Raw genomic sequence first — 27,940 nt, forward strand, 5'->3', positions numbered from 1 at the left:
GGTGTGGTCTCACCAAGGCCTTGTACAACTGCAGTAGTACCTCCCTGCTCCTGTACTCGAATCCTCTCGCTATAAATGCCAGCATACCGTTCGCCTTTTTCACCGCCTGCTGTACCTGCATGCCCACTTTCAATGACTGGTGTATAATGACACCCAGGTCTCGTTGCACCTCCCCTTTTCCTAATCGGCCACCATTCAGATAATAATCTGTTTTCCTATTTTTGCCACCAAAGTGGATAACTTCACATTTATCCACATTAAATTGCATCTGCCATGAGTTTGCCCACTCACCCAACCTATCCAAGTCACCCTGCATCCTCTTAGCATCCTCCTCACTGCTAACACTGCCACCCAGCTTCGTGTCATCCGCAAACTTGGAGATGCTGCATTTAATTCCCTCATCCAAGTCATTAATATATATTGTAAACAACTGGGGTCCCAGCACTGAGCCTTGCGGTACCCCACTAGTCACCGCCTGCCATTCTGAAAAGGTCCCGTTTATTCCCACTCTTTGCTTCCTGTCTGCTAACCAATTCTCCACCCACACCAATACCTTACCCCCAATACCATGTGCTTTAAGTTTGCACACTAATCTCCTGTGTGGGACCTTGTCAAAAGCCTTTTGAAAATCCAAATATACCACATCCACTGGTTCTCCCCTATCCACTCTACTAGTTACATCCTCAAAAAATTCTATGAGATTCGTCAGACATGATTTTCCTTTCACAAATCCATGCTGACTTTGTCCGATCATTTCACCGCTTTCCAAATGTGCTGTTATCACATCCTTGATAACTGACTCCAGCAGTTTCCCCACCACCGACGTTAGGCTAACCGGCCTATAATTCCCCGGTTTCTCTCTCCCTCCTTTTTTAAAAAGTGGGGTTACATTAGCCACCCTCCAATCCTCAGGAACTAGTCCAGAATCATAGAGTGAATGCAAGCAGGCTTTTTCCATTGAGGCAAGGGGAGAAAAAAACCAGATGACATGGGTTAAGGGTGAGTGGGGAAAAGTTTAAAGGGAACATTAGGGGGGGCTTCTTCACACAGAGTGGTGGGAGTATGGAATGAGCTGCCAGACGAGGTGGTAAATGCGGGTTCTTTTTTAACATTTAAGAATAAATTGGACAGATACATGGATGGGAGGTGTATGGAGGGATATGGTCTGTGTGCAGGTCAGTGGGACTAGGCAGAAAATGGTTCGGCACAGCCAAGAAGGGCCAAAGGGCCTGTTTCTGTGCTGTAGTTTCTATGGTTCTATGGTTCTATCCTCCAGGACATGACTTCTTCTCATTGGTACCTCTAAGGAGGGGCTACAGGAGCCTGAAGACGCACACTCCAAGTTTTAGGAACAGTTTCTTCTCCAAAGCCATCCGGTTTTTGAAAGGACAATAAACCCACGTACACTATTTCAATAATATATTTTCTTGCTCTCTTTTGGCATGACTTACTTAATTATATATATTTCTTATTGTAAATTACAGCTTTTAAAAATGTGTATTGCATTATACTGCTGCTGCAAAACAACAAATTTCACAACATATGCCAGTGATATTAAACCTGATTCTGATTCAGTCAGTTCTTTATTCCTCTCCATCGATGCTGGGTGACCTGCTGACTTCATTCAACATTTTGTACGTGTGTTACTCTGCAGTATCTCTTGTGTTTATGTTTTCGCTCTATTATCTTCCGTGATTGGCGAGCCAGTGGCCAGACTCATTCCATGGGGAAAATCAGGTAAAAATACCGATAAAATGACACCATCCCACCCCATTTCCCCTAACGAATCATCTAGTAGACATATTTCCCACAGCAGGTTATCTTCAAAAGGTGATACCTCAAAAGGCAGTATCCATCATTGAGGATTCCCATCACCCAGGATATGACCTCATCAAGAAGGTGGTATAGGAGCCTGAAGACACACACTGAATGTTTTAGGAACATCTTTTTCCCCTCCACCATCAGATTTATAAATGGACAACGTTAACAACCTCAGCCATTTTTTGCTGTCTTTTCCCACTACTTATTTAATTGAATTATATATCTTATTATAAATTAGTTTTTAAAATTTGTATATTGTAATGTTCTGCTGCCACAAAACAACGTATTTCATGACATATGATAGTGACATAAACCTAATTCAGATTCCATGGCCTGATCCGAGAAGAAAGGTGTTTTTCCGATGTGAAAGTTTCGATCCAACTGCAGGTAAAGAGCAAAGAAGACACACAGATTTTGTTTCAATTTAAAGCGGCACTCTTTCATTAATTCGTGATAGAAGCATTCCTATCTCGATTTACGTAACGCGTAATAAATAAAACAGAAAAAAAAATGAGACGTTCGAAGGGGTTCATCTCTTTGTTGATGAAATGCAGCCGAGGAGTTAATACCTTCGGCCTTTGCCTGGGTGACTGGGTCGGGTCTCTGTTTCGCAGATGAACATCACGTAAACTCCTTGAAGGCAGCAGAGGTGAGTTAGGCGGACACTCTGAAGTCACCAACATTCCCAGCAATAAACAATACACAGAGAGGAAAGAAGGAACATGGAATAACTTAAAAAAAAACAGGTTGCATAAAAACTGTGCAATCTCAGCAACACGAGTCAGATGTTTTCCATCTGTCTTTTGTTTTTGGTTTGGTTTTGGTTTCACATCAGTTGGCGGGGGAGGGAAGCCAGTCCATTTCCCGCCTGCTTGGAGTCTCTTTGCGGCTAACTTTCTGTCCCCACCCCACGGTGAGCAGCCAACTCGGGAGAAAGGACAAGTCCAAGCCGTTAACATTGCTCCCTGCCACCCCCATGTCCCTCGCACACCCCCACCTCCTCCTCCTCGGACGCTGGTTCTCGGTTGGCGCTGTCGTGCCTGGAGGCTTCGGGGGAGGCGGGCTTGGTGTGCCGGGCCACCCTCGGCGTCGGTGGTCTGTGGCAGCATAAGAGCAGGCTCGCCTCTGTCCTGAACCAAGGTGAGCGGTTCTGTTGGTGCAGCTGCAGGAGAAGGGGCCTGAAGTTCAAGGGGGCAGGGCCTTCAATCCTGGTGCAAAAACCAACATTTATATGCTTCGGATAGAAAAATATCAAATATAATAATAAATTTATGAAAGACCCATAACATATGCAATAAGTGTTACATTTGCTACAGAAATTGTGATAATTGTTAATGCAAGGTCATACATATCCAGCAAGAGACACACCATTATATTATCTCAAATAAATGCATACGGCCATCACTAATCGCACGCAAGTAGTGATAGCGTTGTGTTTTGTTTCCTGATCCCAGCCCACAACATTATCGATATCACCGCCACAGTCCCGTGTGGCTCCTTCCTTGTTAATATAAAGCTCAAAGCAAAACTTGGCAGAGCCAAGGTCAAAGGTCAAACACGTCCCTTAAGCCTGAACTTTCAACGAAGAAGTGAAAAAAAAGCTTTAATTTTTTCCTCTCCTTATCTTCCATGACAAGCATGTCGACCGTGCATGTGTAAACAAGACATTGTTGAAAGCATTTGTTGTTACACCACAGACTCCCTGTCTCTGTCGAGGCGTCTGATGGAGTCACTTAATTCATGGGTTCCGAGGTCAGTTACTTTCACCACAATGTTCTCGCTGGCGGCCCTGGTGACGCTGTTGTAGGACGGTGGAGAGGAGGAGGAGGACATTGTCTCTGACCTCTCCAGTTCGGGGCTGAAGTTCTCCCTGATCATGACAGCGATCAGCCCTTCTCTTTCCGGGGCCTCCTCCACAATAACGTTCACATCGCTGGTCCGGTGGCGGTACATAAAAGATGCCTGGCGGACCGAGCGACGCAGCAGGTGACTCCTGTACGCCCGCTGGATGACAACAGCGGACACCTCCTCCTGCTTCCGCCGAAGGGTAGTAGTAATGGGCTCGTAGGAGATCTTGGAGGGGTTGGCCGCCATAAACTTCTCCTCCATCTGCAGCTTGAGCGCATCCATCTCACCCGACTCCCCCAGCACCCTCTTGGTGAAGGCGAAGAGGATGTCGAGGCAGTGGATCCGGTCCCCACTCACCATGGGCAGGTCCATGGCGATGAGTTTGAGTTTGTTGGGCTTGGCCACACGGAGGGGCTCTTTCAGGGCATCTGCAAAGTCAGACAGCGCCGAGTACTCAATGAACTGCGTCGCCTCAGAGTCAAACTTCTCCCACACCTCATAGAACATCTCAAAGTCATCTTCGCTGAGAGGTTCTGAGCTCTCCTCGGTGGCCACGCTGAAGTTTTCCAGGATAATGGCAATGTACATGTTGACCACAATGAGAAAGGAGATGATGATGTAGCTGACGAAGAAGAAAATCCCCACCGACTGGTTCCCGCAGTCTCCCTTGACGTTCGTGCCCTGGTTCTCCTTCAAAGGGTCACAGTCCGGGCTCTCGGTGTTCAGGATGGGGCTGAGCAGGCCGTCCCAGCCTGCGGACGTTGTAACCTGGAAGAGGCAGATCATGCTGTTGCCGAAGGTCTCGAAGTTGAACATGTCGTCGATGCCGTCCTCCTTCCTGACGTAGGCGAAGTTGGCCATGCCGAAGATGGCATAGATGAACATGACCAGGAACAGGAGGAGGCCGATGTTGAACAGCGCTGGCAGTGACATCATTAAGGCGAACAGCAAAGTCCTGATCCCCTTGGCCCCTCGGATGAGCCGGAGAATCCGACCGATGCGTGCCAGGCGGATGACTCTGAAGAGCGTTGGGGACACAAAGTACTTCTCAATGAGGTCCGAGAGCACGATACCTGTGGAGAGAGATCGAAACCAGTCCTAATCATTCCCATCACACCACCATCAGCATCAAACACAACAGCATGGAGGGCCTTGTAAGGGGATATGAGGCCCAGAAGCTGACAGATTAGTTCATGAGGTTTATTGGTACTAAGATGTACTGTAGATGAGCTTCATTTGTCACATGTACATTGAAGCATTCGGTGAAATGCATCACTTGCATCAACTACCCACACAGTCTGAATGTACAGATTGGTGGGGGGCAGCCCACACATTTTGCCACGCTTCTGGTGCCAACATAACATGCTCACAACTGACTAACCTTAAAGCGTACATCCTTGAAATGTGGGAGGAAACTGCAGCTCCTGATTAAACCTACGGGGTCTGTGGTACAATGTACAAAGACCTTACGGTCAGCAGCAGGAACTGAACTGCAATCTTACAGCTGGTGTTGTAAAGCGTTACGCTGACCACTACACCGCCCTGCTGGCTTACTAATGACACAAATACCAAGACAGAGTGAAAACAGACTTTTGGTTTGCATTCCCACCAGGCAGGTCATGCCTTACCGAAGTACAGTGAGGTAGAAATAGGAAACTGGGATGCAGAATATAGTGTTGTAGGCACAGAGAAGGTGCAATGGATGATCAGAACTTAGAACCATACAGCACAGTATAGGCGCTTTAAACCACAATGTCGTGGCCACCTTTTAGTCTACTCTAAGGTCAATCTAACCATTCCCTTCCACATAACCCTCCATTTCCTTTTCATTCATGTGCCTGTGTAAGTGTCTCTTAAATGTTCCTCATGTGTCTGCTTGTACCACCACTACTGGCAGCTCGTTCCATGCACTCATCACTCTCTTTGTCGTGGTCGGCAACTGAACAGCAGCAGGCATCCAAGTTTCGGCACTCCAATTCACTGGAGAGTGGTTAGCTGCCGGTGTCCCTTTAAGACTCAGACTGTTAATTATTGCCTGCCACACTCCTTCATGGAAAGTCTGTACTTAAAAGCCTCGTGCTGAGCACTCTGTGCTCAATGGTAGGAGTTCCATTTCTAGTACTACTACTAGTGATTTTGCCTTTTGGTGTCGTCTTGTTTATTCTGAGTCTGAGTTAACTCTGGACCTTATTCTACACTTGGCTCCGGTTCAATCATTTTTTAATCTAGCAGAGGATATAGAATCTTAAGATTTTCACAGGCCTTTTTTTCCCAGGGTGGTAATGGCTAATCCCAGAGAGTATCCTTTTGAAGTGAGTGGAGGAAGTGTAAGGGGTATGCTTTTTTACACAGAGGGTGAAGGGCCTGGAATAGATTTCCAGAGGTGGCGGTTACATTAAGGGCATTTAGAAACTCATAGATGGGCATATGGATTAAAGAAAAATGGAGGGTTAAGCTTTCTTGTCACATTTTATGTAAAAAAAAAACTTACTTCTAACATCCCACCCCCCCTAAGTTCCCTCCAATCACCTTAAAATTATGGCTGCTCACATTAGCCATTTGTGCCCTGAGGAAGAGTCTTAAATTGCAGGAGCCACGACAAGGTAGACTGGGAGATCGAGTTAAACTGCAGTGAATGAGAGGTCCTTTCAAGAGCTTGATAACAGTGAGATAGAAACTGTCCTTGAGCCTGGTGGTATGTGATCGCAAGTTTTTGTATCTTCTGCCCATCCAGAGAGGGAGAAGAGAGAATATCCGGGGTGGGAGGAATCCTTGATTGTTTTGGATGTTTCCATGTTTTGATGGACTTGTGGCAAATAAATAAAGCTACTCTTTGTATCTGGAACCTGCCAGAGGAGGTGGAGGAGAGAATACTATTATTGTGTTTAAGAGGCTTTTAGACAGACACTTAATTGGGCAAGGCTTGGAGGCACCAGGTTCCCAGCTCTCACATGTGGCTCCAAGATGTGTTTGCATGCAACAGTGGCCACGCTCTGCTACACTGCTTCGACAGGCAGGCTAAACCAGGTGAGGATAGCCGGCGGGCATCATACTCCATTGAGAGGGGGACGCGCCTGGCCTAGCATGAGAAGTCATCTCTGCCGGACTGCGCAGATGAGACCTACAGTGAGACCTAATGGCTAGAGAGGTGGTACCACTACATTCTGTGGAGAGCGAGGGGCATGACAAGGCATAGAAGATGTCATGGTTATCCACTGCAACCAAGGAAGACCCCAGTGTGTGACACTTGTTTGTACCGCTGGACCCAGACTTCTGAGGTCAACAGAATAGAATTGCCCCATTGCAATGGCTTTTCCTTTTTAAAAACTCTCCCGCACAGATTTCCTGTGATTGTCGGACATGATGGACAACTACCATGGCATAGCAGGCCGCAGTGCGCCTTTCTGTGCTGTAAACTTAATAAGTATGACAGTGCAGACACAGGTGACCAGTTGGTTAACTGTGACATTAATAGGGAACCTAATGTAGTCAAGCATGCAGCTCTTACTCGTCTACATATACTGACAGTCATTGGATCAGCCAGATGTTGGTCTGAATAAAAGCCTCATTCAAAAGGCATAAGAGATTCTGCAGATGCTGGAATCCCAGAGGAACACAGACAAAATGCTGGAGAAAATCAGAAGGTCAGGCAGCATCTATGGGGTTGGATGAACAGTCGGCATTTTGGGCCAAGACCCTTCATCAGGACTGAAAAACTGCAACAGTGACAGAGCTGCATTTCCCCAGTAGTGCACTGAGCACCATACTGGGCTCATCTCTCAGGACTCTTCAACCCCCGAGTTTCCACACAGATATGTATACCTTTATATGTGTCTGTATATGTTTATGTGTGTGTGTGTGTGTGTGTGTGTATATAGGTAGGGTGTGTCAGACTTTTGCACAGTACTGTAGTAATTTTATGTATTGCTCTGTACTGTTGCCACAAAAAAAAAATAAATTGCATGACATATGTGAGTGATGATAAACCTGGTTCTGATATGGGTCTCTATTGTGAACTGAGAGTGGGAAGAGGGGAGGGAGCAGGAAGCGCCAAAGAAACATTCTGTAATGATCAATGAACGTATTGTTTGGAATCAAATGACCCTGCCTGGTGTCTCAGGGCTGGGTGTGTCGCACCCGCACCACCCCTTGCCCTGGCACTCCTTCTCTGCCACCTGTCCTGCACACCTCCTACACTGCTCCACCCTCGCCATTCCCAACACCCTTTGCTCCCGCCAGATATACAAACTCGCTGTCCACTCCATGTTGACAAACACAGTACTGTGAAAACTCCTAGACACCCTAGCTTGCTAACTATATATATATATATTTATATACACACACACACACACCTAAGATTATTGCACAGGACTGTTTTTTATACAGAGAGTGGTAGGTTCCTGGAATGGACTACCAGGGTTGTTGGTACAGACAATTAGGGGCATTTAAGAAACTTTTCGATAGGCACATAGATAAAAGAAAAATGAAGGGTTATGGGCTGGTGTAGGAGGGAAGGGCGAGATTGGTTGCATAGTGGATTAAACTATCGACACAACATCATGGGTCAAAGGGCTCATACTGTACTGTACTGGTGTTCGTAAAGCATGGAATAGGGCACTGATCACGCTTGCCCATCTGGGAGAGAACTATTGTGCTATTGGTGTGGCCATCACTGACCACCTAGGGAAATTTGTCATGTTCCCATTTTCCCTTACTGATTTTTCAATGCACGAAAGAAAAGCATCCTGTCCGGATGCATCATGGCTTGGTATGGCAACTTTCCACAGGTGTTGGCAAGACACTGCACAGAACTGTGGACACAGCTCAGCACATCATGGAAACTAGCCTCCCTCCATGGAAACGGTCTGTACTTCTTGCTGCCTCAGTAAAGCAACCAGCAAAATCAAAGACCTCACCCACCCCAGATATACAGTACTCTGTTCTCCCTTCTCCTGTCAGGCAGAAGATACAATAGCCTGAAAGCACATGCCACCAGGCTGAAGGGCAGCCTCTACCCTGCTGTTATAAGGGTACCTCGTTAGTACAAAAACTTAGACTTTGCACCTCACAATCTTCCTTGTTATGATTCTGCACCTTATTACTTACACCACACTTTCTCTGTGGCTGTTACACTTTATTTTGCATTCTGTTATTGTTTTAGTTTGTAATGAAATGATCCCTATGAACAGTATGCAAGACAAGCCTTTCACTATACCATGCTGCATATGACAATGATCAACCAATTTCAATACCTTTCCTTGCAACACACACAAAATACTTTAAGAACTCAGCAGGCCAGGCAGCCTCTATGGAGAGGAATAAAGAGTCAATATATTTTTGACTGAGACCCTTCTCAAGTGGAGGAGCAACACTTCATAATCCATCTGGGTAACCTCCAACCTGACAGCATGAACATCGATTTCTCAAACTTCCAGTAATTTCTCCCCCTCTCCCTTCTCTCATTTTCCATTCCCCATTCCTTCTTCCCCTCCTCCTACCTTTTTTATTCTGGCAACTTCCCCCTTCTTTTCCAGCCCTGACGAATGATCTCAGCCCAAAATAGCGACTGTTTATATTCCTTTCTATAGATGCTGCCTGACCTGCTGAGATCCTTCAACATTTTGTGGATGTTGCTCTGGATTTCCAGAATCTGCAGAATCTCTGGTGTTTAGCAATACCTTTCAGTATGAGTTTCAGGCCTTCTCAAAATGTTGTGTGCAGTTCTGGTCACCCAGCTACAGGAAGGATATCATTAAACTGGAAAGGGTGCAGGAGAGATTAATGAGGATGTTAGAAGGACACAAGAGCTTGAGTTATAAGAAGAGGCCAGATAGGCTGGGACCTTTTTCGCTGGAGAATAGAGGGATATGGATGATGTACAGGCAGAGGGATTTAGTTCAATTTGGCATCAAGATTGACACAGACATCATGGGCCAACGAGCCTATTCCATGTTCTATAACTGTATCATTTCTAAGTTTGCTCATGCCATGAAAGGAAGTGGGAATTGTTAGGGTATATTCTGGAGTTAGGGTATATAGCAAATATTAATTTCACCAGCAACCAACCTTCAGATTTGAATGTAGATTGCAGATAGGATTTAAAATGTAACTGAGAACAATTAGACCTAAGACATCTGCATTTGCATGAACGCAGCCTAGAGTCAGTGGAATTTAATGTTCATTTTGGGTATCTGGAGTGTGGGTGCAAAGAGGGAGGTGTGTGAAAAACTACATGTAATTCAAAGGAAGCATTGTACGTACCTCGTAACTGTAGAATTTTCCTGCTGTTACCTTTGATCTTTAGCATATAATGTATGATGCAATATTAGGCCGGGAGGCCTCTTCCTCCAAGAGTGTCTCAATATGATTCCTGCTGCTCATTTTTGTTGAATAAAACACTTTTACAGTGCATATAAAAGGTATTCACCGCCTTGGAAGTTTTCATGTTTTATTGTTTAACTACATTGGATCTCAGTGGATTTAATTTGGCTATTTTTGACACATATCAATAGAAAAAGACTCTTTTGTGTCAAAGTGGAAACAGATCTCTACAAAGTGATCTAAATTAATTACAAATATAAAACAAAATAATTGATTGCATGAGTTTTCCCCCTCCCACTTTAATATGACACACCAAATCATCCCTGGTGCAGTCAATTGGTTTTAGAAGCCACATAATTAGTTAAATAGAGATCGCCTGTGTGCAGTCAAGGTGTTTCAATTGATTGTAGTAAACCTACACCTGTATCTGGAAGGTCCAACTGCTGGTGAGTCAGTATCCTGGCAAAAACTACACCATGAAGACAAAAGAACATACCAAGCAACTCTGCAAAATAGGTTACTGAAAAGCACAAGTCAGGAGATGTATACAAGAAAATTTCCAAGTCACTGAATGTGGAGTGTAATTCAGTCAATTTTCAAAAAATGGAAAGAATACGGCACGGCTGTAAATCTGCCCAGAGCAGTCCGTCCTCAAAAACTGAGTGACCGTGCAAGAAGGGGACTAGTGAGGGAGGCCACCAAGAGACCTATGACAACTCTGGAGGAGTTGGCTGAGATGGGAGAGACTGTGCATATGACTGTTGCCCAGGTGCTTCACCAGTCACAGCTTTATGGGAGAGTGGCAAAGAGAAAGCTACTGTTGGAAAAAAAACTCTCATGAAATCTCAGCTGGAGTTTGCCAGAAGGCATGTGGTAGTCTCTGAAGTCAGCAGGAAGAAGGTTCTTTGGTCTGATGAAACCAAAATTGAGCTTTTTGGCCATTAGACTAAACACTATATTTGCAATAAGCCAAACACCACACATCATCAAAAACACACCATCCCTACTGTGAAGCACGGTGGTGGCTGCATCATACTGTGGGGATGATTCACTTGCAGCAGGCCCTGGAAGGCTTGTGTAGTTAGAGGGTAAAATGAATGCAGCAAAATACAGGAAAATCCAGGAGGAAAACCTGATACAGTTTGCAAGAAAACTGTGACTTGGGAGAAGATTTGTTTTCTAGCAAAATAGTGACCCCAAAGCTACACAGGAATGGCTTAAAAAACAACAAAATTAATGTCCTGGAGTGGCCAAGTCAGAGTCCAGACCTCAATCTAACCGAGAATTTGTGGCTGTTCTTGAAAAGTGCTGTTCACTCATGATCCCCATGCAATCTGACAGAGCTAGAGCAGTTTTGGAAAGAAGAATGGAGAAAAATTGCAGTGTTCAGATGTGCAAAGCTGATAAGACCTATCCGTACTGACTCAAGGCTGTAATTGCTGCCAAAAGTGCATCTACTAAATATTGACTTGAAGGGGGTGAATACTCAATCAATTATTTTATGTTTAACAATTGGAATGAATTTAGACCAATTTGTAGAAATTTGTTTTCACTTTGACATGAAAGAGTTGTTTCTGTTGATCAGTGTCAAAAAAGCCAGATGAAATACACTGTGATTCAATGTTGTAAAACAATAACACATGAAAACTTCCAAGGGCAGTGAATAGTTTTTATAGGCACTATAAGCAGACCCTTTCAGCTGGATTTATCTATACAGGGAGTTGGGGATAGAGGGAGCAAGAATAATACCAGTCTAGGCTAATCCCATTTGCCTGTCGTAAACCTGTACTTCTCTATACCTTTCCCATTCATGTTCCTTTAAATGTTGTAATGGTATCTGCCTCCACTACTTCCTCTGGCATCGAATTGCAGATAGCCTTCCAAAGAGAGCGAATACTTTTTATAAGCACTATACATTCACTAGCTTCAGAGTCTCTCTGGTGATTTTGTTCATGTCGCAACAGGAATGTGAGTGTTGCTGAGGATGAGGATATCATTATCATTATGCGCCGTGTGCTATGACGTGGGCGATCATGGTCTTATCCATAACCATGATTCCTTGGCAAATTTTACCACAGAAGTGGTTTGCCATTGCCTTCTGGGCAGTGTCTTTACAAGACAGGTGACCCTAGCCATTATCAATACTCATCAGAGATTGTCTGGTGTCAGTGTGGTCGCGTAACCAGATCTTATGATGTGCACCAGCTGCTCATACGACCATCCACTACCTGTTCCCGTGGCTTCAAGTGACCCTGATCAGGGGGCTAAGCAGGTGCAACACCTTGACCAAGGGTGACCCGCAGACTAGCAGAGGGAAGGAGCACCTTACACCTGCTTTGATAGAGGTGTATCTCCACCCCACCACCCCTTATGAGGATATAGACAAATGGAATGTGGGAATTACAGGGCTCAATATGGGAAAAATTGAGGTCATTCATTGAGGGAGGAAACAGCAGAGATTTCAGCTGCAAGAATCTGGAGGAGTACACAACTTCCTGCAGGAACACAGTGGCAAAAATGGACATTCAATATTTGGGGTCAATTTCCTTCACCTGGTCATAGACCCTCCTGTGCCAATGAGATGAAGAGCTTTCACTGCAGTTCAGATCTGAAATGTCAGCTGACAATTTTCCTCCAGAAATCCTGAGCATTTTTAAATTGTGAGAGTTTGGGAAATGTTGTTATACAAAGGAATTTGGCTGCCCTTGTATGCAAGTGCTTGGAGTATTGTGTTCATTTCTAGACACCTCATTCATTATAGGAAGGATGTGGAAACTTTAGAGAGGGTGCAGAGGAGATTTACCAGGATGTTCCCTGGATTAGAGAGCAGGGTTTATGAGGATAGGTTGAGCAGGCTTGGGCTTTTCTCTTTGAAGTGTGGGAGGATGAAAGGTAACTTAATGGAGGTGTACAAGATGATAAAAGGAATAGATTGAATGGCTAGCCAGAGACTTTTTGCAAAATGGCTAATATGAGGGGGCATAATTTTGAGGTAATTGAAGGAAAATTGTAGGGGGTGTGTCAGAGGTAATTTTTTTTACACAGAATGGTTGCTGCGTGGAATGCGCTGTCTGTGTTGGTGGTAGAAGCAGATACGTTAGGAGCATTTAGAACATAAGAGCAGAGTTAGGCCATTTGGCTTATTGAGGCTGCTCTGCCAGTCGATCACAGCTGATTTAATATTCCTCTCATCCCCATTCTCCAACCTTCTCATAATCTTTGTCACCATTACTAATCAAGAATCTATCCACCTCCGCTTTAAATATATCCAATGACTTGGCCTCCATAGCCATCTGTAATTGAAAGTAATTGAAATCCAATGTCCAGGCGCATCATGCAATTAGGAAAAAGCAAATCTTAGAAACATAGAAAGCCTGCAGCACAGTACAGGCCCTTCGGTCCACAAAGCTGTGCCAAACATGTCCTTATTATAGAAATTGCCTGGGGTTACTTTTAGTTCCTTACAGTCAAAATCTTGACTACAAGGAACTAAAAAGTCAAAGAGCATGTTCACCTCCTATCAGTGAGTGATGCATTCCAAAGTAATGTTTGATTCCCATTGTGTGCTGGGAACTAGATCAAAATTAGAGTAGAACCCCCTTCATCTCATTGGCACAGCTGGCTTTGTGGCCAAAACCCGACTTACTCCAATTACTTTTATCTGTCAGTGATTGTGCTGCTTGTGAGGAAGTTATGTTTGAAGTTTTCTGATTTCCATTTGACTAATGCAAATGATAATGCGTTTCAGGTGCTCTCTAAATACGACAGAGAGGGAAAAGCCTTTATATTTACCAAATATAAAAGACAGGTTTGATGTGTTAATTTGTTGAAGCCAATTTGCGTGTGAAAAGATAAAGGTGTAATTATTCCCTGTGAGGATACATTTCTGCTTCCAATAACAATAATGCAACGGCAGTATCTGTGCTGGTGCCATCATGCTCATGAGGAGGCTTATGACACCAAATCAAATTTGGGGTGCCTAAACATCCTCCTAAAAACAAGAGGGCATTACTGGTCAGGGATACTATTACAGCTACAGAAAGGGTGGGTAATGTAGCAGGATCCTCTTTTGAGTCAGTATGGGTAAAGTCAGGAACAGGAAGGGAGCAGTTACTCTATTGGGGGTATTCTATAGGCCCCCTGGTAGCCGCAGAGATACCGAATAGCAGATTGGAAGGCAGATTTTGGAAAGGTGCAAAAATAACAGGGTTGTTATCATGGGTGACTTTAACTCCTCTAATATTGATTGGCACCTGATTAGTTCCGATGGTTTAGATGGGGCAGAGTTTGTTAAGTGTGTTCAGGACAGATTCCTGTCACAGTATGTGGACATGCCGACCAGGGGAAATCCCATACTAGATCTAGTACTAGGTAATGAACCGGGTCAGGTCACAGATCTCTCAGTGGGTGAGCATCTAGGGGACAGTGACCACCGCTCCCTGGCCTTTACCATTATCATGGAAAAGGATAGAATTAGAGAGAACAGGAAAAGTTTTAATTGGGGAAGGGCAAATTATGAGGCTATAAGGCTAGAACTTGCGGGTGTGATTTGGGATGATGTTTTTGCAGGGAAATGTACTATGGACACGTGGTCGATGTTTAGGGATCGCTTGCAGGATGTTAGCGATAAATTTGTCCCGGTGTGGATAGGGTGAAGGAACCATGGGTGACAAGTGACAAGGATGTAACTAGTACAGTGGATAGGGGAGAACCAGTGGATGTGGTATATTTGGATTTTCAAAAGGCTTTTGACAAGGTCCCACACAGGAGATTAGTGTGCAAACTTAAAGCACATGGTATTGGGGGTAAGGTATTGATGTGGATAGAGAATTGGTTGGCAGACAGGAAGCAAAGAGTGGGAATAAACGGGACCTTTTCAGAATGGCAGGCAGTGACTAGTGGGGTACCACAAGGCTCAGTGCTGGGACCCCAGTTGTTTACAATATATATTAATGACTTGGATGAGGGAATTAAATGCAGCATCTCCAAGTTTGCGGATGACACGAAGCTGGGTGGCAGTGTTAGCTGTGAGGAGGATGCTAAGAGGATTCAGGGTGACTTGGATAGGTTAGGTGAGTGGGCAAATTCATGGCAGATGCAATTTAATGTGGATAAATGTGAAGTTATCCACTTTGGTGGCAAAAACAGGAAAACAGATTATTATCTGAATGGTGGCGGATTAGGAAAAGGGGAGGTGCAACGAGACCTGGGTGTCATTATACACCAGTCATTGAAAGTGGGCATGCAGGTACAGCAGGCGGTGAAAAAGGCGAATGGTATGCTGGCATTTATAGCAAGAGGATTCAAGTACAGGAGTAGGGAGGTACTACTGCAGTTGTACAAGGCCTTGGCGAGACCACACCTGGGGTATTGGGTGAAGTTTTGGTCCCCTAATCTGAGGAAAGACATCCTTGCCGTAGAGGGAGTACAAAGAGGTTCACCAGATTGATTCCTGGGATGGCAGGACTTTCATATGACAAAAGACTGGATGAACTGGGCTTATACTCGTTGGAATTTAGAAGATTGAGGGGGTATCTGATTGAAACGTATAAGATCCTAAAGGGATTGGACAGGCTAGATGCAGGAAGATTGTTCCTGATGTTGGGGAAGTCCAGAACGAGGGGTCACAGTTTGAGGATAAAGGGGAAGCCTTTTAGGACCGAGATGAGGAAAAACTTCTTCACACAGAGAGTGGTGAATCTGTGGAATTCTCTGCCACAGGAAACAGTTGAGGCCAGTTCATTGGCTATATTTAAGAGGGAGTTAGCTATGGCCCTTGTGGCTAAAGGGATCGGGAATATGGAGGGAAGGCTGGTACAGGGTTCTGAGTTGGATGATCAGCCATGATCATACTGAATGGCGGTGCAGGCTCGAAGGGCCGAATGGCCTACTTCTGCACCTATTTTCTATGTTTCTATGTTTCTAAGTGAGGTGGAAAATCTAGTCAGGTGGAAGAAGGCAGCATACATGAGGTTTAGGAAGCAAGGATCAGATGGGTCTATTGAGGAATATCGGGTAGCAAGAAAGAAGCTTAAGAAGGGGATGAGGAGAGCAAGAAGGGGGCATGAGAAGTCCTTGGCGAGTAGGGTAAAGGAAAATCCCAAGGCGTTCTTCAATTATGTGAAGAACAAAAAGATGACAGGCGTGAAGATAGGACCGATTAGAGATAAAGATGGGAAGATGTGCCTGGAGGGTGTGGAAGTGAGCGAGTGTTCAATGAATACTTCTCTTCGGTATTCACCAATGAGAGGGAACTTGATGACGGTGAGGACAATATGAGTGAGGTTGATGTTCTGGAGCATGTTGATATTAAGGGAGAGGAAGTGTTGGAGTTGTTAAAATACATTAGGACCGATAAGTCCCAGGGGCCTGACGGAATATTCCCCAGGTTGCTCCACGAGGCGAGGGAAGAGACTGCTGAGCCTCTGGCTAGGATCTTTATGTCTTCGTTGTCCACGAGAATGGTAGCGGAGGATTGGAGGGAGGCGAATGTTGTCTCTTTGTTCAAAAAAGGTAGTAGGGATAGTCTGGGTAATTATAGACCAGTGAGCCTTGCGTCTGTGGTGGGAAAGCTGTTGGAAAAGATTCTTAGAGATAAGATCTGTGGGCATTTAGAGAATCATGGTCTGATCAGGGATGGTCTAACAAGCCTGATAGAGTTCTTTGAGGAGGTGACCAGGCATATAGATGAGGGTAGTGCATTGTATGTGATCTACATGGATTTTAGTAAGGCATTTGACAAGGTTCCACACGGTAGGCTTATTCAGAAAGTCAGAAGGCATGGGATCCTGGGAAGTTTGGCCAGGTGGATTCAGAATTGGCTTGTCTGCAGAAAGCAGAGGGTCATGGTGGAGGGAGTACATTCGGATTGGAGGGTTGTGACTAGTGGTATCCCACAGGGATCGGTTCAGGGACCTCTACTTTTTGTGATTTTTATTAACAACCTAGATGTGGGGGTAGAAGGGTGTGTTGGCAAGTTTGCAGACGACACAAAGGTTGGTGGTGTTGTGGATAGTGTAGAGGATTGTCAAAGATTGCAGAGAGACATTGATAAGATGCAGAAGTGGGCTGAGAAGTGGCAGATGGAGTTCAACCCAGAGAAGTGTGAGGTGGTACACTTTGGAAGGACAAACTCCAAGGCAGAGTACAAAGTAAATGGCAGGATACTTGGAAGTGTGGAGGAGCAGCGGGATCTGGGGGTACATGTCCATAGATCCCTGAAAGTTGCCTCACAGGTAGATAGGGTAGTTAAGAAAGCTTTCATAAATCGAGGGAAGAGTTTAAGAGTCGCGGGGTAATGATGCAGCACTATATAACTCTGGTTAGGCCACACTTGGAGTACTGTGTCCAGTTCTGGTCGCCTCACTATAGGAAGGGTACAGAGGAGATTTACCAGGATGCTGCCTGGTTTGGAGAGTAGGCATTGTGATCAGAGATTACGGGAGCTAGGGCTTTACTCTCTGGAGAGAAAGAGGGTGAGAGGAGACATGATAGAGATATACAAGATATTAAGAGGAATAGATAGAGTGGACAGCCAGCGCCTCTTCCCCAGGGCACCACTGCTTAATACAAGAGGACATGACTTTAAGTTAAGGGCTGGGTAGTTCAAGGGGGATATTAGCGGAAGGTTTTTACTCAGAGAGTGGTTGGTGCGTGGAATGCACTGCCTGAGTCAGTGGTGGGCCTGTACTGTGCTGTACTGTTCTATGTTCTTTGAAAAGTTATGGAGAGAAGGCAGGTGAATGGGGTTGAGAGGGAAATGGATCAGCCATGATGAAACGGCAGAGCAGACTCGATGGGCCAAATGGCCTAATTCTGCTCCAATTTCTTGTGGTGTTGTGGTCTTTCAGTACGGATTTGGAAAGGTACTACTTCGTCAATAATGCACATGGCAAACCATGTGCAGTTCTGGAATAACGTCTTCAAGCTGGAAAGGGTGTAGAAAAGATCCACCGAGCCCTGACTGAGCTAAAGTGGTTCAGTTATAAGAAGTAGCTGGTTAAGCTGGGGCTTTTCCCTCTGGAGCATTGGAGGGGGAAGAGTGGCATCAAAGGGATTTATTAAATAATGAGGGACATAAAACTGTATGATGTAAGAGCAGGATTAGGCCATTTAGCCCATCGAGTGGTCAAGCACTCATTATGGCTGATTTATTTTCCCTTTCCATCCCATTCTCTTGACTTCTCACCATAACCTTTGATGCCCTTACTAATCAAGAACCTATCAACCTCGACTTTAAATATACCCAATGATTTGGCCTCCACAGCTGTCTGTGGCAATGAATTCTACAGATTCATCAATAATTAGACGGTTGCCCCCCTTTTCCCAGGGTCGGGGACAGAAAAAGGGTCTTCAGTCCATCATATCTTTGCTAATCTGCAGTAAAGTTGTTTGCCTGGATTCGGGCCATATACTACAGTGTTGATTTGGCCTTATCCCCTCAGACTAGCAACGATTTCTTCATAAAAGGGAACCAAGAGCAAGCGGTCCTTTCCACACCAGGAACCAAGGATTCAGTGGGGGATGGTCAGTGATGGTCTAACAGGCTGGTGGGTGGTTCAGAGAAGCCTGATCTGCTCCTGTCATCTTGTGGGTGAGTCGATTTAATTTGATCTTCCATGTCCTCAATGGATCAGGTCAAATTTAAACAGATTACTCAGCCTTAACATGAGTTTTAGTCAGCATTAGTTTCTGTCCCAAAAACACAGATCAGCAAAACAAATCTTGTTAAGTTCTCTGCTACCTATTCAACTATTGGTGGCCAGTCTCTTGGGTACCCTCTGCACCTAATAAAGTGGCCACTGATTGTATGTTTGTGGTCTTCTGCTGCTGTAGCCCATCCAGTTCAAGGTTTGACATGTTGTGCATTTAGAGAAGCTCTTCTCCACTGCACCATTATAACACGTGCTTTTAGAATTACTATCGCTTTGCTGTCAGCTTGAACCGGTCTGGCCATTCTCACTGACCCTTCTCATTAACAAGGTGTTTTCACCCACAGACTGCTGCTCACTGGATGTTTTTTTTTGTGTTTTTTGTACTCTCTGTAAGCACTAGAAAATCCCAGGAGATCTGCAGTTTCTGAGATACTCAAACCACCCCGTCTGATACAAACAATTATTCCACGGTTAAAGTCACTTTTCCTCCCCATTCTGATGTTTGGTCCAAACAACAACTGAATGACTTGGCCATGTCTACATGCTTTCATGCATTGAGTTGCTGCCACATGATTGGCTGATTAAATATTTGCATTAACGAGCAGGTGTACATAATAGAGTGGCCACTGAGAAAGGGGAAAGTTACGATGGCACGTCACAGTGACTCCTTCCAGCTCGTTGCAGAAACGGTTTAACTTCTATCTTTCGAGGTCTCTCTTTTTCCTTTTCAGGGTGGATAGGATTCTGTCAGAGACCCTGACCTGGAGTTACAGTCAGACTTTGGTTCCTTGCGATGGTGGGATCCACTCCCAGGGACTCATGACCAGCTGCTTTTCAAAATCTCAAGGACACAGCCTAGAAGACGAGCACGCTTCGTGACCCTGAGGATGAGTCGTTTCTAGGCTGGTGCTGCTGACTGAAGAGTGGTGGGAGAAAACGGAACATCGGGAACAGAGGATCGGCTGTCGGCTCTGTACTCGGTGGATACCTTTGTTGTGATTCTCAAGTCAGAGAACTCGAGGGGTGGGGGGGGAAGCAATACAACAGACTTTATCATCACAAATCAAAGAGTTGTTTTGTCATTTCTTCTCTCACTGTGAAAGGGGACAGCTCTGTCCCTTTATTGGGGAGAGAGAGAGCCTGTGGTATGTTAAATTATTGGGTGAATGATTAGTTTTTGGTGTACTGCAGATCATGGTCTTGACTTGGATGAGGGAATTAAATGCAGCATCTCCAAGTTTGCGGATGACACGAAGCTGGATGGCAGTGTTAGCAGTGAGGAGGATGCTAAGAGGATGCAGGGTGACTTGGATAGGTTGGGTGAGTGGGCAAATTCATGGCAGATGCAATTTAATGTGGATAAATGTGAAGTTATCCACTTTGGTGGCAAAAATAGGAAAACAGATTATTATCTGAATGGTGGCCGATTAGGAAAAGGGGAGGTGCAATGAGACCTGGGTGTCATTATACACCAGTCATTGAAAGTGGGCATGCAGGTACAGCAGGCGGTGAAAAAGGCGAATGGTATGCTGGCATTTATAGCGAGAGGATTCGAGTACAGGAGCAGGGAGGTACTACTGCAGTTGTACAAGGCCTTGGTGAGACCACACCTGGAGTATTGTGTGCAGTTTTGGTCCCCTAATCTGAGGAAAGACATCTTTGCCATAGAGGGAGTACAAAGAAGGTTCACCAGATTGATTCCTGGGATGGCAGGACTTTCATATGAAGAAAGACTGGATGAACTGGGCTTGTACTCGTTGGAATTTAGAAGATTGAGGGGGGGATCTGATTGAAACATATAAGATCCTAAAGGGATTGGACAGGCTAGATGCAGGAAGATTGTTCCCGATGTTGGGGAAGTCCAGAACGAGGGGTCACAGTTTGAGGATAGAGGGGAAGCCTTTTAGGACCGAGATTAGGAAAAACTTCTTCACACAGAGAGTGGTGAATCTGTGGAATTCTCTGCCACAGGAAACTGCTGAGGCCAGTTCATTGGCTATATTTAAGAGGGAGTTAGATATGGCCCTTGTGACTATGGGGGTCAGGGGGTATGGAGGGAAGGCTGGGGTGGGGTTCTGAGTTGGATGATCAGCCATGATCATAATAAATGGCGGTGCAGGCTCGAAGGGCCGAATGGCCTACTCCTGCACCTATTTTCTATGTTTCTATGTTTCTTGGGGGTTTTGCTATTGCTTGCTTGGAGGGTGGAGTGTACTGATAATTTTTTTGCTGAAGTGGGGGAGGGTCGTTGCTTTGCTGCTGCTTGTGTGTGGGAGGGGGGAGAGGGGGGGCTTTGGGATCTAACATTTTTACTGTCCCTCATTCTTTGGGACACTCTTCTGTTTTCACAGATGTCTGTGAAGAACAAGAATTTCAGGATGCATATTGTATACATTTCTCTGATATTAAATGGAACTATTGAGCTATTGAACTGAGCGTCCATATTTTGTTCATTTTATCTTCAAGTGGCTGCGTTTTTTTTTCAGACCCTGCTTTAAGTCAACTGCTTTAATGCACAGGATTTGAAAAAAAAAGAAAGAATCTATCCACAAACAATACCTGGAGCAGTAGGGACAGCGAGGGGGAATGGGACATAGCTGGATTATTCTTAAATGAAGCCACTAGACAGTGTAATCATTCTGTGAAGTTGAAGGTCATAGAGAAAACGTTTGGGCAATGGGCTCATTAAGCTTAAAGGTATGATTATAGGATTCTTCAACAGAAAAGGATAGAAAAATAGAGGGCTATGTAGGAGGGATTGATCTTAGAGTAGGCTAAAAAGTTGGCACACTATCATGGGCTGAATGGTGTACTGTGCTGTTCTTAAAAAAAAAAAGTGGTTGGACAGACTTGGGTTGTGCTTCCTAGAATATTGAAGGCTGAGGAGGAGACCGGATAGAGGATTTTAAATTGATATGAGGTGTCGAGAGCATACTTTTTCCTAGTGTGGAATTATCAAACACCAGAGGACATGCCTTAAGGTTAAAAGGGAGAACAAATAAATTCTTGGGCTTCCAGCCAGGTACAGGTATTGATTTTAACTGATATTTCATTGACAAACTCTGCCAACTTCATCAGGGATGATGCCTTAGGCATGTCTATTCCGGTGGTATTTATACCCCCATCGTCCATCCCTCCAGATTGGTTAGTCCTCATTCAATTAGGTTGACGGGGGTATAAATACCACCAGACTAGACATGCCCAGGCATCATCCCTGATGAAGATAGCAGAGTTTGTCAATGAAACGTCAGTTAAAATCGATACTGTACCCGGTCAGAAGCCCGCAAAGAGTTTATTCATCATATATTCCGGGAAAGCAATAGATCCTTTTTTAAAGGGGAGAAGTTTAAAAGTAATGTGAGAAGCAAGTTTCTTACACAAAGGGTGGTTGGAATAGGTTACCGGGGTGGTGATGAAAGCAGTTGGTTTGGTGAGGCTTCTAGATAGAGCTATAGAATACTGCAGTACAGAAACAGGCCTTTCAATCCAGCCAGTGCATGCCAAGCTAGTAATCTCCCTGTCCTTCACCTGGACCATAGTCGTCTAAACCCCTCCCATCCATGTATCTATCCAAACTTCTCTTAGACATGAGAAGTTTATAAAAGGAATAGAACAATATGGCTGATACCCTCAGAGAGACAGCATGATCCTATCTGGAAAATCAGTGGACTTCTTAGCAAATCATTTGAGATGGATATATTGGCTCAAACTCCAGAATTAAATTATTGGCCAGCACAGTGCCAATGACCTGGGTTCAATTCCACTGCTGTCTGTAAGCAGTTTTAATGTTCTTCCTGTGACCACATATGTTTCCTCCCAAATTAGGTTAATTGTATGGAATTGATCTGGAAGGGCCTGATACTGTGTTGTATTCCTAAATCTAAATCCAAAATGTGCACTCTCAAGTTTAAGGAAGGGATGAAAAGAAAAGTGGCTTATGATCAGCCTTTCTAGTGAGCAGTTTACAATAACTATAATAAATAGGATTTAAAATTAGAATACCACATATTTCAGAACATGGTGCATAAAACCCATAAGAGGCTCCAGTTCATAATGGAGTTTTATCTCTAAATAAGCAAATACACTTAGTGGCCACTTTATTAGGTACAGGAGTGCAACCCGTTGTAGCCTGTACATTTCACGGTTTGATGTATTTATGCAGTCAGAGATGCTATTCTGCACACCACTGGTGTAACGCATAGTTCTGTGGGTTATTATCACCTTCCTGTCAGATTGAACCAGCCCAGCCATTCTCCTCTGACCTCTCTCATTAACAAAACGGTTTCACTCCTAGAACTGCTGTCCGCTGGATGTGGTTTGTTTCTCTTGCACCATTCTTTGTAAATTGTAGAGACTGTTGCGTGTAAAAATTCCAGGAGACTTTCTGACTACTCAAACCACCCCATCTGGCACCAACAATCATTCCACGGTCAAAGTTACTTAGATCACATTTCTTCCCCCATTCCGATGTTTGTTCTGAATAATAACTGAACCGCTTGACCGTGCCTACATGCTTTTATGCATTGAGTTGCTGCCAAATGATTGGCTGATTAGATATTTACACTAACAAGTTGGGGGGGTGGTGGGGTATAGGTGTACCTAATAAAGTGGCCACTGAGTGTAAATCCCTTATTATCCCTGATTCTGATTCTATTCATCAGAAAAATGGCAACAATGAAGGGAGCTTTGGTCTTGCAGCTCATGTGGAAGATGCCATTAGAGGACTTACTTCTTACGTCGGATGGATGACCCAATATGGGAACATCAGAAGGTTTCATGAACTCAAAGTCAGCCGAAAACTAAGAATGGTGGGCTGAGTGGAGGCATGTTGGACCCGAACGCACAGGGAATTGGGCGAAGAATTAATCCCGAGCCCGGTTCATACCCACCGATAATGGAGAGGATCACCACCACAAAATCAAATATGTTCCAGCCAATCGTGAAGAAGTAGTGCCGCAGAGCGATGATCTTCAGCGCGCACTCGGAGGTGAAGATGGCAATGAAAATGACGTTGATAATGAAGAGGATCCTCTCCATGTAGGGGTCCATGTCATCCGTCTCCACCATCATTGTCACCATGTTGAGGCAGATCAGGATCATGATGATGATGTCGAAGGCTTGCTTCATGACCAGGTCGAAGATCAGTCCTTGGAATTTATTCTGGAAAGTTGAAAGGAAGGACAAAGAGGGATGACAACTCAGCGATGGTACAGAGCAACAGACACAAAATGCTGGAGGAACTCAGCAGGTCAGGCAGCATCTATGGAGATGAATAAATAGTTGACGTTTCAGGCAGAGACCCAACACAATAAATATAAATGCATAAGATAGTTTACGTATACAGATCGATTGTACACCTATTAAATAACACTAGGCACAGGAGTGTCTGTACATAAGGTGACTGACAGGAAGTGATAAAGTAGTGGTGGGGGGGTGGTTGGAGGTGTTGATCAGCCTTACTGCTTGGAGAAAGTAACTGTTTTTGAGTCTGGTGGTCCTGGCGTGGATGCTATGTAGCCTCCTCCCTGATGGGAGTGGGACAGACAGTCCATGGGTACAGTGGATGGGATCCTTCAGGATATTTACAAGGGATCCTGCAGATGCTGGAAATCCAGAGCAACACACACAAAATACTGATGGAACTCAGCAGGTCAGGCAGCATCTACGGAAATGAATAAACAGTTGACATTTTGGTTCGAGACCCTTCTTCAGGACCGGAAAGGAAGGGACAAGATGCCAGAATAAACAGGTGGGAGGAGGGGAAGGACGGCAAGGTAGAAGGTGATAGGTGAAGCCAGGTGGGTGGGGGAGGAGTGATGAAGTAAGAAGCTGGGAGGTGATAGGTGGAAAAGGTAAAGGGCTGGAGATAAAGGAATCTGATAAGAAAGGAGAGTGGAGCATGGGAAAAGGAAGGCGAGGGAGGGGATAGGCAGGTGAGGAGAAGAGGTAAGAGGCCAGAGTGGGAAAATGAAGAAGAGGGAAGAGGGAGGGGAAAATTACTGGGAGAAATATGTCCAAGATATCCTGAAGTGGGAGGGTGAGGAGCCAGAGGTCGTGGTACATATAGGTACCAATGACATAGGTAGGAAAAGGGATGAGGTCCTGAAAGGAGAATATAGGGAGCTAGGAAGGGAGTTGAGAAAAAGGACCGCAAAGGTAGTAATCTCCGGATTACTGCCTGTGCCACGCGACAGTGAGAGTAGGAATGCAATGAGGTGGAGGATAAATGCGTGGCTGAGGGATTGGAGCAGGGGGCAGGGATTCAAGTTTTTGGATCATTGGGACCTCTTTTGGCGCAGGCGTGACCTGTACAAAAAGGACGGGTTACACTTGAATCCTCGGGGGACCAATATCCTGGCAGGGAGATTAGCGGGGGCTACTGAGGTGACTTTAAACTAGAATGGTTGGGGGGTGGGAATCAAATTAAAGAGGCTAGGCGTGAGGAGGTTAGTTCACAACAGAGGGATGGGAACCAGTGCAGAGAGACAGAGGGGTGTAAAGTGAGGGTAGAAGCAAAAAAGTACAAAGGAGAAAAGTAAAAGTGGCAGGCCGACAAATCCAGGGCAAGCATTAAAAAGGGCCACTTTTCAACATAATTGTATAAGGGCTAAGAGAGTTGTAAAAGAGCGCCTGAAGGCTTTATGTGTCAATGCAAGGAGCATTCGTAATAAGGTGGATGAATTGAAAGTGCAGATTGTTATTAATGATTATGATATAGTTGGGATCACAGAGACATGGCTCCAGGGTGACCAGGGATGGGAGCTCAACGTTCAGGGATATTCAATATTCAGAAGGGATAGACATGAAGGAAGGGGAGGTGGGGTGGCGTTGCTGGTTAAAGAAGAGATTAACGCAATAGAAAGGAAGGACATAAGCCGGGAAGATGTGGAATCGATATGGGTAGAGCTGCGTAACACCAAGGGGCAGAAGACGCTGGTGGGAGTTGTGTACAGGCCACCTAACAGTAGTAGTGAGGTCGGAGATGGTACTAAACAGGAGATTAGAAATGTGTGTAATAAAGGAACAGCAGTTATAATGGGTGACTTCAATCTACATGTAGACTGGGTGAACCAAATTGGTAAAGGTGCTGAGGAAGAGGATTTCTTGGAATGTATGCGGGATGGTTTTTTGAACCAACATGTCGAGGAACCAACTAGAGAGCAGGCTATTCTGGACTGGGTTTTGAGCAATGAGGAAGGGTTAATTAGCAATCTTGTCGTGAGCGGTCCCTTGGGTAAGAGTGACCATAATATGGTGGAATTCTTCATTAAGATGGAGAGTGACATAGTTAATTCAGAAACAAAGGTTCTGAACTTAAAGAGGGGTAACTTTGAAGGTATGAGACGTGAATTAGCTAAGATAGACTGGCAAATGACACTTAAAGGATTGACGGTGGATATGCAATGGCAAGCATTTAAAGGTTGCATGGATGAACTACAACAATTGTTCATCCCAGTTTGGCAAAAGAATAAATCAAGGAAGGTAGTGCACCCGTGGCTGACAAGAGAAATTAGGGATAGTATCAATTCCAAAGAAGAAGCATACAAATTAGCCAGAGAAAGTGGCTCACCTGAGGACTGGGAGAAATTCAGAGTTCAGCAGAGGAGGACAAAGGGCTTAATTAGGAAGGGGAAAAAAGATTATGAGAGAAAACTGGCAGGGAACATAAAAACGGACTGTAAAAGCTTTTATAGATATGTAAAAAGGAAAAGACTGGTAAAGACAAATGTAGGTCCCCTGCAGACAGAAACAGGTGAATTGATTATGGGGAGCAAGGACATGGCAGACCAATTGAATAATTACTTTGGTTCTGTCTTCACTAAGGAGGACATAAATAATCTTCCAGAAATAGTAGGGGACAGAGGGTCCAGTGAGATGGAGGAACTGAGCGAAATACATGTTAGTAGGGAAGTGGTGTTAGGTAAATTGAAGGGATTGAAGGCAGATAAATCCCCAGGGCCAGATGGTCTGCATCCTAGAGTGCTTAAAGAAGTAGCCCAAGAAATAGTGGATGCATTAGTGATAATTTTTCAAAACTCGTTAGATTCTGGACTAGTTCCTGAGGATTGGAGGGTGGCTAATGTAACCCCACTTTTTAAAAAAGGAGGGAGAGAGAAACCGGGGAATTATAGACCGGTTAGCCTAACGTCGGTGGTGGGGAAACTGCTGGAGTCAGTTATCAAGGATGTGATAACAGCACATTTGGAAAGCGGTGAAATGATCGGACAAAGTCAGCATGGATTTGTGAAAGGAAAATCATGTCTGACGAATCTCATAGAATTTTTTGAGGATGTAACTAGTAGAGTGGATAGGGGAGAACCAGTGGATGTGGTATATTTGGATTTTCAAAAGGCTTTTGACAAGGTCCCACACAGGAGATTAGTGTGCAAACTTAAAGCACACGGTATTGGGGGTAAGATATTGGTGTGGGTGGAGAATTGGTTAGCAGACAGGAAGCAAAGAGTGGGAATAAACGGGACCTTTTCAGAATGGCAGGCGGTGACTAGTGTGGTACCGCAAGGCTCAGTGCTGGGACCCCAGTTGTTTACAATATATGACTTGGATGAGGGAATTAAATGCAGCATCTCCAAGTTTGCAGATGACACGAAGCTGGGTGGCAGTGTTAGCAGTGAGGAGGATGCTAAGAGGATGCAGGGTGACTTGGATAGGTTGGGTGAGTGGGCAAATTCATGGCAGATGCAATTTAATGTGGATAAATGTAAAGTTATCCACTTTGGTGGCAAAAATAGGAAAACAGATTATTATCTGAATGGTGGCCGATTAGGAAAAGGGGAGGTGCAACGAGACCTGGGTGTCATTATACACCAGTCATTGAAAGTGGGCATGAAGGTACAGCAGGCGGTGAAAAAGGCGAATGGTATGCTGGCATTTATAGCGAGAGGATTCGAGTACAGGAGCAGGGAGGTACTACTGCAGTTGTACAAGGCCTTGGTGAGACCACACCTGGAGTATTGTGTGCAGTTTTGGTCCCCTAATCTGAGGAAAGACATCTTTGCCATAGAGGGAGTACAAAGAAGGTTCACCAGATTGATTCCTGGGATGGCAGGACTTTCATATGAAGAAAGACTGGATGAACTGGGCTTGTACTCGTTGGAATTTAGAAGATTGAGGGGGGGATCTGATTGAAACGTATAAGATCCTAAAGGGATTGGACAGGCTAGATGCAGGAAGATTGTTCCCGATGTTGGGGAAGTCCAGAACGAGGGGTCACAGTTTGAGGATAGAGGGGAAGCCTTTTAGGACCGAGATTAGGAAAAACTTCTTCACACAGAGAG

The 27,940-nt window shown here is 44.8% G+C and overlaps 1 protein-coding gene across 3 annotated transcripts in view; it reads right to left on the reverse strand.

Annotated features, from left to right (window-relative positions):
* Nucleotides 1–2,159: 2,159 nt before the first annotated feature.
* The window catches only part of scn5lab (sodium channel, voltage gated, type V-like, alpha b), a 489,515-nt gene continuing 463,734 nt past the window's right edge, over nt 2,160–27,940 (reverse strand). For all 3 annotated transcript variants that reach the window (XM_063044491.1, XM_063044492.1, XM_063044490.1), the window contains 2 exons: nt 23,534–23,804; nt 2,160–4,742 (listed from right to left, as the gene is read on the reverse strand). In XM_063044491.1, the coding sequence (XP_062900561.1) occupies nt 3,508–4,742; nt 23,534–23,804 (1,506 nt within the window). In that variant the 3' untranslated portion in view covers nt 2,160–3,507. The remainder of the gene's footprint in view (nt 4,743–23,533; nt 23,805–27,940) is intronic.

The sequence above is a fragment of the Mobula hypostoma genome, chromosome 3 (genome assembly GCF_963921235.1).
Source record: "Mobula hypostoma chromosome 3, sMobHyp1.1, whole genome shotgun sequence".
NCBI lineage: Eukaryota > Metazoa > Chordata > Chondrichthyes > Myliobatiformes > Myliobatidae > Mobula > Mobula hypostoma.